The 13802-nt window shown below is 36.6% G+C and overlaps 1 protein-coding gene across 1 annotated transcript in view; it reads right to left on the reverse strand.

The window, feature by feature from the left end:
• Positions 1-1420: 1420 nt before the first annotated feature.
• Positions 1421-13802, reverse strand: part of LOC126249574 (intracellular coagulation inhibitor 3-like) — a 200968-nt gene continuing 188586 nt past the window's right edge. The window contains exon 7 of the mRNA XM_049951239.1: positions 1421-1843. Coding sequence (XP_049807196.1) covers positions 1713-1843 — 131 coding nt within the window. The 3' untranslated portion in view covers positions 1421-1712. The remainder of the gene's footprint in view (positions 1844-13802) is intronic.

Raw genomic sequence — 13802 nt, forward strand, 5'->3', positions numbered from 1 at the left:
TGCACTATTGGTGGGATGCCATTGTACCATTGCAATAATATCTTCCCTTTCCTCAACTGACTGGATCGCCTCACATTTTGATGTTACGTGTACACTGTGTAGTGTTCCAGATTCATGTAATGTCTCAAAAACCCTGACAGATACCCTGGCACAGGGGTTTGTCCCTCAGGAACATGTCCCTGGTATTCTGTCACAGCTGCACTGCAGTTACAATTCTCCTACACAAACAACATGTCTGCATATTCTGCATGGGTGAACTTCTATGGCTTGCTGGTATTCATGGGCACAAATGGGCAACACTCCAGCACAACACGAACACGCACATGCACATGGCCTCACAACTGCTCACTGCTCCAACCCACGATTGTACACTGGGTATGCTTGCAGTTGTTGATTCAGTGTGACGTCAGTGTGCCGCCCCCCCCCCCCCCCCCCCAATCTCTTGTATGATAAATCGGTCATCTGTTCCACCATTATTCTGTCCACCATAGCACCTACACATCATTTCGGTAAGTAATATCCACACTTGTCTTCATATTAATTCATGGATGTGCGTAGTCTTCAACCCGCTCCAGTTCCATAACAATCTAAAATCAGACTTTTTCCATTTATTTTTACATGCAGAATCACCTCACAAATTATGTGAAATTCCTCCTGAACCACCCTGTATGTCAACATCCAGTAGACATCAAATGTTTGAAAGATGAAGCACTAACACATCCTGATCATTAATGAACATTTAATTTTGTTGGAGTTAACAATAAAGGAATCACCGCAGCATGTGTGTGAAGTGACTTAAGGAAGCAATGGAAAACTTAAATCAGGATTGCTTGACAAGGAACTGAATTCCACTTCTCTTGAACACGAGTCCACATTTGCAACCACGAAGCCACTTCACTCACTACTACGAACAGTGATGTTATTCGAAAACCTGAAGCATTCAGAGCTTTGCAGTTCCTCAGATTAGCAAATCTTTACCCAACTGACCGCTTAGCATACTTAATACTTTCATAAAACAGTTTAAAAAATATTTTAGGGCATTGCCAACAAAAAAAAAAGACATAATTAGATGTCCTGATCCAATTTTGTAACATTTCTCTGCCTATGTTTTCCCTTTTCAGGCTTTTCTTCTTCACACCAGTACAGTGACTTCCACCATAAAAAATTTCAACTCTACATCAAATTACATCATTTAACAAAATAAGGAATCATTTGTTATACACACACTGTACAGTACTACTACTTCTTCACTGTACAAAAAGCCTTTGGTTGAAAACTAGTCTTTTCATCCACAAAAAATGGAAGAAATGATTTGATCATCATTAGCTTGACAGCTAGCAAAAGTTATATCCAACGAGATGAAATATTTTGTGCACGTGATGAAGCTTTATGCAGTGCCATGGACTATTACCAATAACAAAGAAACAGATTTCAGTTTTTGCCTATAGCAGCATTTATTTTATGTAAAATATCTGAGCTCCAAGTACAATGAAGATGTATGCGTAGTTTCTGCGATGTACACTACCGACCCGGCACAATAATCTCTAGACTCTCATTGAAGAATACGTAACTCGGCGCACAAAACCAGTCACAACTAAACACAAATATGTTGTACTTATTTATGGAGGTGATGTTTAATTACATTGAGATGAATCAGTACATAAGACATGAGTAGCAAATGTTCACAATTGGTTGCCATTGAGAGGCACACATCATGGTACTTGGGTAGGATTTTGCACCTTCCCAGCTAACAATACGAGCTGTGTGTCACGATGCAGCAAGAAGAAGAGGAAAGGCTGATCCACAAAATACCGGGTCACCTCTCTCTTTGGCCTCTTAGTCCCTGAAATAAAATTTAATTTTTCAGTATAGTACACTAATTTTAATAATGAAAATGATCAGTTCATTTACATTCATGAAAATAAAATGTTGCTGTGATATAGTTCATCTTTTGTAATGAGCGATCTGCAAGTAGTACATTAAAGGGACTACTAGCCACATATGGGAAGAAGCAACAGTACACGTACTCAATACAACCCTTCTTATGAATAGAAGATGATATTTTGCATGATGAATAGAGCAACTATTACACTCACACCTGTGTTACTTGTGTTGATAATAGTACTGTCATTTACTGAGTTGCTTTTTATTAACATCACCTAAAAAGTTGACACTGTTAAACTGTTTGTCTAAACGTTAACAATGACTTGTTCTATCTTTTTATGAATAGTTTCTTCCCATGAATGTCCTTTCCACATAAGTTTGACATAATAGCAAAACTGTTCCCACCTAACAGCAAGTGATGTTGTTCTTTAGTAAGTATTTTTTCACTTTGTTCCACTGAATTCATTTATGTTTAAACATGGATAGTTAAGAGGTCGATACCTCTTAAGGATAGCACAAATTTAAATGTCTCCTTTAAACATAGGAAGGAAAATGGTGGCAGAATGAAAATAATTTAGGAGTAAAGGAGAATGGCAAAAGCATTGTCATCAATAGGCACACAAAAAAGAATGAAAAGTTTACTAGCTTTTGGAAGAAATCCTTTAAGAAGCTAGAGTACAAATACACACACCCATAACCTTCCTGGCCTCAATCTCCAATAAAACCCACTTTTCGCACACCCTCTACCCAACTGTTCACCTTTTCTCAGTTCAATCACCCCCTCCCAACCCATGCCTCCACATTATCTTCCTCGTGTGCCAAATCCTACTGCCTCTGGTGCCCATCTATTGCAAGTCTTGCCTGTGTACCTGCCAGTCGTCCCTCCTGCATTCCTACCCTGCATAACTACTGTCTTCCCTCGAACCACTAGCTACCCATCTCAAACCCCTCCTCCTGCTTCCCGCCCCTTTCTCCCTCTACCTACCCTACATATCACAACCCCCACCCCAGCTCACCTGCTGAACTGCATTTCTGGTACAGAAGGAGAGAGCTAGCTCATCATAAGATTTCTTCCAAAATCTAGCAAAGCTGCCATTCTTTTTTGTGCACCTGTCAATGATTCTATGAGTAGTCTCCTTTACTCCTAAATTATAAATGTTTCCTTCATTATTTTAGTAAGAAATTTATTTCCCTTCATCTGCTGCTCTATTCCAACTGAATCCTAACACTTTCATAATGCAGAACTCCCACCTCAAAAATTATTTTGTCTTTCCAAATAGGGAGAATGTTCTAACCAGTGGGTACCATTTGTTTGAAGAAAAATGTGTACTGTCCAGTGAAAAACATTTACCCAAATCATCAATAACTGCTTACAGCCTCTTCCCACACCATTTGAAGAGTTTTATAGCATAACGGTGTAAGTCAGATTTTGACGAAAACAATTACTACATTATGTAGAGGAAACTTCAGTCTTTTGGATGGCATGGTGATGTATGTCTTTGTATGAACAGTAGCCTCACAGATGGCACCAAAAGTTCTACTGCGAAATGGTTTGTATGATACATGTTATGGCACAGTGAAGGAAGTCTGCCTTGCATCACAATGCCATGAAACAAAATTACGTTCGCCCCTGGGAGGTTTTCCATTCTTCTTCTTCATCATCATCATCATCATCATCATCATCATCATCATCATCATCATCATCATCATCATCATCATCATCATCATCAGCTTGATTATTTGGCAGGTGTTACTGATGTTCGTATGAGATTATGTTTATGGTAATATGAATAATGCAGAAAGGCTTAGAGAAATTGTGAACAAAGAGGGGGAAATTTCGGATTCTGTTTCAGAATAGTGACCATCCAAAAGTGAGTCTAATGAAGAAAATGAGGAACAGCACACTCGTAGAAGAAAATGACGGAGAGAAGATACACCAGATGAAACTCAAAAGGAACTGAGGTCAGAAATATGCCACCAGAAAAGGTAAGACAGTTCCTGTCAAAATATTTTGTAATGATGACTGCCACTGTAGACTACAATTCGCTTCGAAAGTAACTGAAGAAGAAAGGAAAATACTTTTTGATAGTTTTTGGAAAATGGGATCTTTTGCCTTTCAATATGCCTACCTATGTGCTCTAACCAAATCAGAATCTCCTGCAGCAAAATGACGATGAATGGGATCTTGACTTTCAAAGGCTTATACTGGCAAATACTATTTACATGTTCAGAACTGATCAGTTAAAAGTCTGTGAAAAGTATTTTCTGAGAACTTCTCAAATTTCTGATAGCAGGATGAGTCAATCACACAAAAAATAAAAAAAAGGATAGGTGCCTGATAATGATTTAAGAGGTCATCATTAAGCTCTCCAGAAGTTACAGTTAAGTCATATTCATTCATACATTGAAAGTTTTCCATGTCATCCATCACATTATTCATGATCAGAAATTCCTAACAGATGTTACTCGAGTCCTGAATTGAACATCAGAGTTCTGTACAATTTATATGAAGAAAAATGTGTTGACGATAACATGAAACCAATGCCAGAGCCTTTGTATGGAAAAATTTTCAGTCGCAATTTCAGTCTAAGTTTTTATCCACAAAGAAGAGGTACATACACAATATGTAGTAAATACCAGATGGGAATCAATTACTGAAGTTGAACAAAAAATTAGAAGTGCAACACAAATTACATTTAAGGAGAATCAAATCTGCATGAAATTTGATGAAAGTGCAGAAGGAATTATCCAAATCTAACTCCAAAGATGTTTATCCTTTTTAAATTGATTTGAAAAAAGCCCTGGCATTTATACAGTCAACATGTTAGTAGCATATTATAAGCACAATTTATATTGCTATAATCTTGGCTGTCATCAGCTCAGAATTGAGTCTGCTTTCATGTGTAAGTGGGACAAAACTACAGCTTCGAATGATCACAGGAAATTTCATTATGCATAGTGAAACAGATAGAAGAAGTTGCTAGTAAAAGAAGAAACATAAACATATACAGTGATGCCTGTGCTGGACAAAACAGAAACTTTAAAACAGCACTTTCCTGTTTGAAGCTTGTGATAAATCCACTGCTTCAAGTCTATGTTCTTTGCCATGTTTTTATGACCTGTGGGCACTCATATCTACCAAACAATGCTGATTTTGGCTCTGTGAAACTCCAGACAAAAGGAGAAACTAATTACACATCATCAGACTGGCATAAAATCATTGCTCTATCATGAAGAAAGAAGCCATTTGCAGCAGTACAGATATAACAAGAAGAATTTGTATCGACAGTAGCTTTGGCAAAGGCAGTAGTACACCACAAAACTAATGAATTTAAGTGTCCGGTGTCTTGGCTGCAAATTCAGTAGTTGAAGTATAGAACATCTAAAATGCTGAGTTTTTAATCTTCGACATACAAAAGGGAAAGAAGGGATGTACAGTCCAGGTCAACAGTATAAAACAGGAACCACCATATGGTTAAACACGACAAATCAGTAATTTCAAGAAAAAGGACATTTTACCATAGATACCTCCTACTCACCATGTGTTTCTCCATTCTGTGAAAGAAACTTTTGAGGACAAAGATGACATATGTTTTGTGTTAATTAAAGCTGAAATTCACGCAATTTATACACAATTATGATGTTAAATGTATGTGAGACTTTTATCCATTGTGGATGTGGAGCACTGCGACTGTGGTGTGAACAGGTTTTCAGAAATTACTGCAACCAGTCGCCTTATATGTAGATGTATTTTATTTAACCATGACCGGTTTCGAGCTGCCTAGCAACTCATCATCAGATGGTGTATACATTTAGTGCTTTTTTGTACCCATTGTGTGGGTGGTTGAGTATCTGTGGCTAGACAGAAACGAGAACAAATAATCGCTACATGTGGTACAGTAACACGAAATATTTACAGCACAATTTATGTTTAACGTATAAGAGCAAATAATCACTAGATGTGGTACAGTTACATGAAATATTTACAGTTTAATTTAGGTTTTGAGGTGTTACTTACAAATAAATCTTTTTGCAGGTATATATATCTCTTTTAGGACGTATTTTTGAAACCATTGTGTCTTGTTTTTCACAATTTCACAAGTTAAAACTTTCACTAGATGTATATTACTTTTATGAGGCACTGTTGGAAACATATATCTCGTTTTTCGTAAACTTCGCTGAACACACTTAGCCACAGATACGAATACAGGATTTGCACATTATAAACAAGCCAAAGATTGCAATATAACTACAGTATCAAAGATTTCAAGTTGACCAGAGGCATTATTAGTCATCACACACACTGACAAGAGATTTGTCTTTATTACATAGAAAATAAATGTAAATTAGCTTAAACTAGTAAAATGTTTATTTATAAATTAGCTGTGCAATTTAACAGGTATATAAAACTAGATTTTATACATTATATTTCAGTTACATTTAAGATTATTGGTATTGAGAGTATTATGACAGCTAATTTCTTGCTCCTTCCATTGGCTGATCTTGGCATATGATGTCTGGGATGAGAGGTTGATGGTTAACTTGAAATAATAAGTAATGCTGGAACTTGTAAGGGTGTGGAAAAGGAGTTGGCGGTGGCGGGTGGGGGGGGGGGGGAGGGAGGTGGTTGTATAGGAAAAAGGAGAGGGGGGGGGGGGAGTTGAGAGGGTGATGTGGAGAGAGAAGAGAGCTGAAGGGGGGGGGGGGAGGGGGGGGCAGAAGTGGTACAAGCTTTTATGTGTGTGTGGGGGGGGGGGGCATTTTGTTACTGAATGACTGTTTAGTTTTTTAAGTTCAAAGAATCCTTAAAATTCTGAAAGAAGGAGTTATTCGCCAGTTCTGTCTGCTCATTTAAAATGGTATGTGGGGAATTATGTTTGTGGGTAAAAATCTCTAATTGTTCGAGAAGATCCATCTTGAATCCCTTGTCTACAGTGTGTAGGATTTGAAGGTTAGTTTTAATGTCTGTTATGGAATGTTTATTATCTGCTAGATGGGTAGCAAAAGTGGATCTATTTAAGTTGTTTAGGCGAAGTGCATCAGTGTGCTCTTTGTATCGGATCTCAAAATTTCTACCTGTTTGCCCTATGTAGTAGCAGGAGCAGCTGTCACATCTTAATTTATATATACCAGATTTTTGGTAGGGTGTGCTGGCTCTTTTGGTGTTGTGGACTATTTTGTTCTGTATTTTGTTGTTAGTGTGAAAACTTATTTTGACATTATGTGGTTTGAATAGCTTAGCAAGTTTGTATGAGATATTGCCGAGAAACGGCATACAAACGAATTTGGTTTCTTCTGCTACTGAGGTCTGGCTTGCTAGTTTTGCTTTGTTAGATATAATGTTTTTATCTAATTTTTCAATTATGCTTGGGTCATAAGCATTGTTTGATGCTATTGTTTTTAATATATTGATTTCATTAATTTTTGCAGTAGGATCAGCTTGAATCTTGTTGATACGGTTAAGTGCTGATTTGAAAAAAGCTAGTTTATGCTGATTTGGGTGGCATGATGTATTGTTTATTATAACATCTGAAGTGGTGGGTTTCCTATATATCTGAAATTTATGTTTGTTGTTGTGATGTGTTATGTTTAGGTCAAGAAAATAGATACCTTTTTGGGTTTGGTGTTCTACTGTGAACTGTATTTTGGGGTGAACATTATTAAGTTTACCAGCTAAGGCCTCAATTTCAGTGGCTGTCCCATCATATAACAACAGGGTGTCATCAACATATCGTTTATAATAAATGATCTTGTCTGTTTCTATTGGGTTTGCTTTAAAGAATTTAATTTCAAGATCATTAATGTAGATGTCAGCAAGAAGGCCAGCTAGACTACTGCCCATTGCTAGACCATCATGTTGAATATATATTTTGTTGTTGAAGGTGAAGTAATTGTGGGACAGCACTAATTCAAGTAAATCCATCAGCTCACAGATTTCCATGTCACTTAACTTTTTATGTTGTAATAAGTTATTTTTTATTATTCGAAGTGTGTCTATTATAGGTATGTTTGTGTACAGGTTGACAATATCAAGGGATGCAAAGTTAGCTGCATTGGGAATGGAAATTTCTCTGATACTGTCAATCAAATCATAGGTGTTTTTTATGGAATAATTGGTTGGGAATGTATAATATTTCTTGAGTATTTCATGCAGTTTTTTAGTCACTTTGTACCCTGGGCTATTTATGGAATTCACAATCGGGCGTATCGGGTGTCCATCTTTATGAATTTTAGGTTGTGATCTAAGCTTTGGTGCTGTAGGGTTCATTATAACACATTGTTTGGCTTCAATGGATGTCAGCAGAAAGTTACAATTTTTTAACATGTCTTTTATTTTAGCTTGGTATTTGGGAGTGGGGTCAGATTTCAACTCAGTTATGTTGTTATTCTTGAAAAATTCTAGGGTTTTCTTAATGTAATCAGACTCGTACATTATCACGGCTGTGCTGCCTTTGTCAGATTTAACAACAAGGGCACTACTGTTTGTTAGCTTTTTGTTAATTTGTTTCAGTGTTGCAGATTCATCATGTTTATTACTATGGAGCCTTTGTGCATCTATGGTTTTCTTTATTATTTTGTTTGCTTCATGGGCTAGAGCATTTTGATCATTCTGATCTAGTTTTGATGTTATACATGCTATTTTGGTGTTAGTTATTAGGTCTTTAACACTGTTGTAATCAAGTTTTGTGGCAATATTATGTTTAAGTCCCTTATTTAACAAATTTAATTCTGTGCTATTGAAATTAATGCTTGTTGTGTTAACTACTCTCTCAAAGAATTTATGTTGCACGGGAGGGCATTCATTTGGTGGAATGGGGGATTTTTTGGCAATCAGGAGTGAGAGCTTTTCTTTTTGTTTATGTGCAATTTTCAACATCTCTTTATGCACATTTAGTTGGGTTAGATCTAAGAAATTCGTGATTTGGCTTAGAGTGAGATAGTTGCTTAACTCTAAGTGCAGCATGTAGATGTCCCTGTTTAACAAGTCTTTTCGTTTGTAATGTGATCTAATTTCATTTTTGATCCATACAATTTCACATTTTCTCTTGGCTGCTTGTGCAGATTCACTCTGGTCTTTAACTACAACTCTTATGTAATTAGGAGTTACATTCTCTAAGATACATTGCTTATTAAATTTGATGCCAAGAGAAAATGTGAAATTGTATGGATCAAAAATGAAATTAGATCACATTACAAACGAAAAGACTTGTTAAACAGGGACATCTACATGCTGCACTTAGAGTTAAGCAACTATCTCACTCTAAGCCAAATCACGAATTTCTTAGATCTAACCCAACTAAATGTGCATAAAGAGATGTTGAAAATTGCACATAAACAAAACGAAAAGCTCTCACTCCTGATTGCCAAAAAATCCCCCATTCCACCAAATGAATGCCCTCCCGTGCAACATAAATTCTTTGAGAGAGTAGTTAACACAACAAGCATTAATTTCAATAGCACAGAATTAAATTTGTTAAATAAGGGACTTAAACATAATATTGCCACAAAACTTGATTACAACATTGTTAAAGACCTAATAACTAACACCAAAATAGCGTGTATAACATCAAAACTAGATCAGAATGATCAAAATGCTCTAGCCCATGAAGCAAACAAAATAATAAAGAAAACCATAGATGCACAAAGGCTCCATAGTAATAAACATGATGAATCTGCAACACTGAAACAAATTAACAAAAAGCTAACAAACAGTAGTGCCCTTGTTGTTAAATCTGACAAAGGCAGCACAGCCGTGATAATGTACGAGTCTGATTACATTAAGAAAACCCTAGAATTTTTCAAGAATAACAACATAACTGAGTTGAAATCTGACCCCACTCCCAAATACCAAGCTAAAATAAAAGACATGTTAAAAAATTGTAACTTTCTGCTGACATCCATTGAAGCCAAACAATGTGTTATAATGAACCCTACAGCACCAAAGCTTAGATCACAACCTAAAATTCATAAAGATGGACACCCGATACGCCCGATTGTGAATTCCATAAATAGCCCAGGGTACAAAGTGACTAAAAAACTGCATGAAATACTCAAGAAATATTATACATTCCCAACCAATTATTCCATAAAAAACACCTATGATTTGATTGACAGTATCAGAGAAATTTCCATTCCCAATGCAGCTAACTTTGCATCCCTTGATATTGTCAACCTGTACACAAACATACCTATAATAGACACACTTCGAATAATAAAAAATAACTTATTACAACATAAAAAGTTAAGTGACATGGAAATCTGTGAGCTGATGGATTTACTTGAATTAGTGCTGTCCCACAATTACTTCACCTTCAACAACAAAATATATATTCAACATGATGGTCTAGCAATGGGCAGTAGTCTAGCTGGCCTTCTTGCTGACATCTACATTAATGATCTTGAAATTAAATTCTTTAAAGCAAACCCAATAGAAACAGACAAGATCATTTATTATAAACGATATGTTGATGACACCCTGTTGTTATATGATGGGACAGCCACTGAAATTGAGGCCTTAGCTGGTAAACTTAATAATGTTCACCCCAAAATACAGTTCACAGTAGAACACCAAACCCAAAAAGGTATCTATTTTCTTGACCTAAACATAACACATCACAACAACAAACATAAATTTCAGATATATAGGAAACCCACCACTTCAGATGTTATAATAAACAATACATCATGCCACCCAAATCAGCATAAACTAGCTTTTTTCAAATCAGCACTTAACCGTATCAACAAGATTCAAGCTGATCCTACTGCAAAAATTAATGAAATCAATATATTAAAAACAATAGCATCAAACAATGCTTATGACCCAAGCATAATTGAAAAATTAGATAAAAACATTATATCTAACAAAGCAAAACTAGCAAGCCAGACCTCAGTAGCAGAAGAAACCAAATTCGTTTGTATGCCGTTTCTCGGCAATATCTCATACAAACTTGCTAAGCTATTCAAACCACATAATGTCAAAATAAGTTTTCACACTAACAACAAAATACAGAACAAAATAGTCCACAACACCAAAAGAGCCAGCACACCCTACCAAAAATCTGGTATATATAAATTAAGATGTGACAGCTGCTCCTGCTACTACATAGGGCAAACAGGTAGAAATTTTGAGATCCGATACAAAGAGCACACTGATGCACTTCGCCTAAACAACTTAAATAGATCCACTTTTGCTACCCATCTAGCAGATAATAAACATTCCATAACAGACATTAAAACTAACCTTCAAATCCTACACACTGTAGACAAGGGATTCAAGATGGATCTTCTCGAACAATTAGAGATTTTTACCCACAAACATAATTCCCCACATACCATTTTAAATGAGCAGACAGAACTGGCGAATAACTCCTTCTTTCAGAATTTTAAGGATTCTTTGAACTTAAAAAAACTAAACAGTCATTCAGTAACAAAATGCCCCCCCCCCCACACACACATAAAAGCTTGTACCACTTCTGCCCCCCCCTCCCCCCCCCTTCAGCTCTCTTCTCTCTCCACATCACCCTCTCCTTTTTCCTATACAACCACCTCCCTCCCCCCCCCCCCACCACCGCCAACTCCTTTTCCACACCCTTACAAGTTCCAGCATTACTTATTATTTCAAGTTAACCATCAACCTCTCATCCCAGACATCATATGCCAAGATCAGCCAATGGAAGGAGCAAGAAATTAGCTGTCATAATACTCTCAATACCAATAATCTTAAGTGTAACTGAAATATAATGTATAAAATCTAGTTTTATATACCTGTTAAATTGCACAGCTAATTTATAAATAAACATTTTACTAGTTTAAGCTAATTTACATTTATTTTCTATGTAATAAAGACAAATCTCTTGTCAGTGTGTGTGATGACTAATAATGCCTCTGGTCAACTTGAAATCTTTGATACTGTAGTTATATTGCAATCTTTGGCTTGTTTATAATGTGCAAATCCTGTATTCGTATCTGTGGCTAAGTGTGTTCAGCGAAGTTTACGAAAAACGAGATATATGTTTCCAACAGTGCCTCATAAAAGTAATATACATCTAGTGAAAGTTTTAACTTGTGAAATTGTGAAAAACAAGACACAATGGTTTCAAAAATACGTCCTAAAAGAGATATATATACCTGCAAAAAGATTTATTTGTAAGTAACACCTCAAAACGTAAATTAAACTGTAAATATTTCATGTAACTGTACCACATCTAGTGATTATTTGCTCTTATACGTTAAACATAAATTGTGCTGTAAATATTTCGTGTTACTGTACCACATGTAGCGATTATTTGTTCTCGTTTCTGTCTAGCCACAGATACTCAACCACCCACACAATGGGTACAAAAAAGCACTAAATGTATACACCATCTGATGATGAGTTGCTAGGCAGCTCGAAACCGGTCATGGTTAAATAAAATACATCTACATATAAGGCGACTGGTTGCAGTAATTTCTGAAAACCTGTTAAATGTATGTTACTAAAATTAATTTTACTACACTTAATTGTGCTCAAGTATTTTTATGTCAAAGTGAAATTCATGGAATTTACAGTAATTATGGTGATAATATTAATATTACTACACTTAATTTATCCTCCAGTATTAATACTCTCCCTTATTAGACTTAACATCCCTCTACATACTTCTACAGTGCTTTCCCGATTTTTCTGTGCAATGTTTCACAAAACATTCAGTTTCTCAAAGTCAGCAAAATCGACTCGCACCATTATGCCATAAATCCCTTCATTTGTTATCTACTGTAGTAAATGGTCCAGCACCCATGTTAGATTTCTGACATTCATTCACCATTTGTTTCAAGCTTTATGCAGAGAATTGGAAAACAGACTGCTTCTTGACATTTTCTTTTAGTATATAAGCTTATTTAAACTTTATGTCCTGACATTGTAGATGGACAAATGTGAACTCTGAGTAAACCACAATTGCTGACTGTAGTTGTTGGTTGTGATATTTTCAGCAACATTTTAAAGTTTTTCAATAAAATAAAGACACTTGTTTTAAGCTGTTTACAGGTGCGCCCATTGTGTCATAAAACTCCAAATTAATACACCGATTTAAATAAGTTTCATTACTTGTTAAGATATATTCACTGCTAACAATTTCAAGGCTCTGGGTGTATACAACTTTTATAGTACCTACTTGAGTCATCACTGGATACAGCAGTCACATTTAATTTGATGATGTGCCAGCTGCTCAATTTTCCATCCAAATCCACTGCATAGCAACTGAGAAATTTCTGCATAGAATTTTATGTGAAAATAACTACCAACCAGCTGTCCACTACAATGATTGGCCACCAACAAATTGTGGCCAAGAACAGAGTTGACCACTCAGTGGTGGAACACACCGCTAAGCAAGAATTGTTTGCGTTCAATGGTTGCTTCACAGCCTGTACCATCTTTATCATTCCCCCCAGCATGAGTTTTTATGAACTACTGCAACACATCCTTCACTTCCATAATCTTGTTGGCCTCAATTTCCACTAACACACTGCACTCATACTCTAACCTGCAGCCTCCCCTTCATCTGTCCTGCTCCCCCTCTCAATTCATTCCTCCACAATCATTGTCATGCACCGCACGAACTAATCGGCTCTGGTGCCTGTGTGTCGCACCCCAATACCGCACACCTACTGCCTCCTTCTGAGCTGTTAGTTATCCGTCCCTAATCCTCCCTCTACCCACCCCACCCAACAAAATCCCCCACCCCAGTCCACTTGTCAAACTGCAGTCACTGTGTGTTCAGCCAGCACAATGTGTATTCTAGCTTCACATTGGCATGCAATTTGTCATTGGTTTGTAAAGTGGGGTCGCTGTGGAAGATGATACCCTGTACTACATTGAGACTGTAATTTGGGATGACAAACTACAGGAACGTCACCCAGGTTGTTACAGGTGTCACATC

The sequence above is a fragment of the Schistocerca nitens genome, chromosome 3 (assembly GCF_023898315.1).
Source record: "Schistocerca nitens isolate TAMUIC-IGC-003100 chromosome 3, iqSchNite1.1, whole genome shotgun sequence".
NCBI classification, from domain to species: Eukaryota; Metazoa; Arthropoda; class Insecta; order Orthoptera; family Acrididae; genus Schistocerca; species Schistocerca nitens.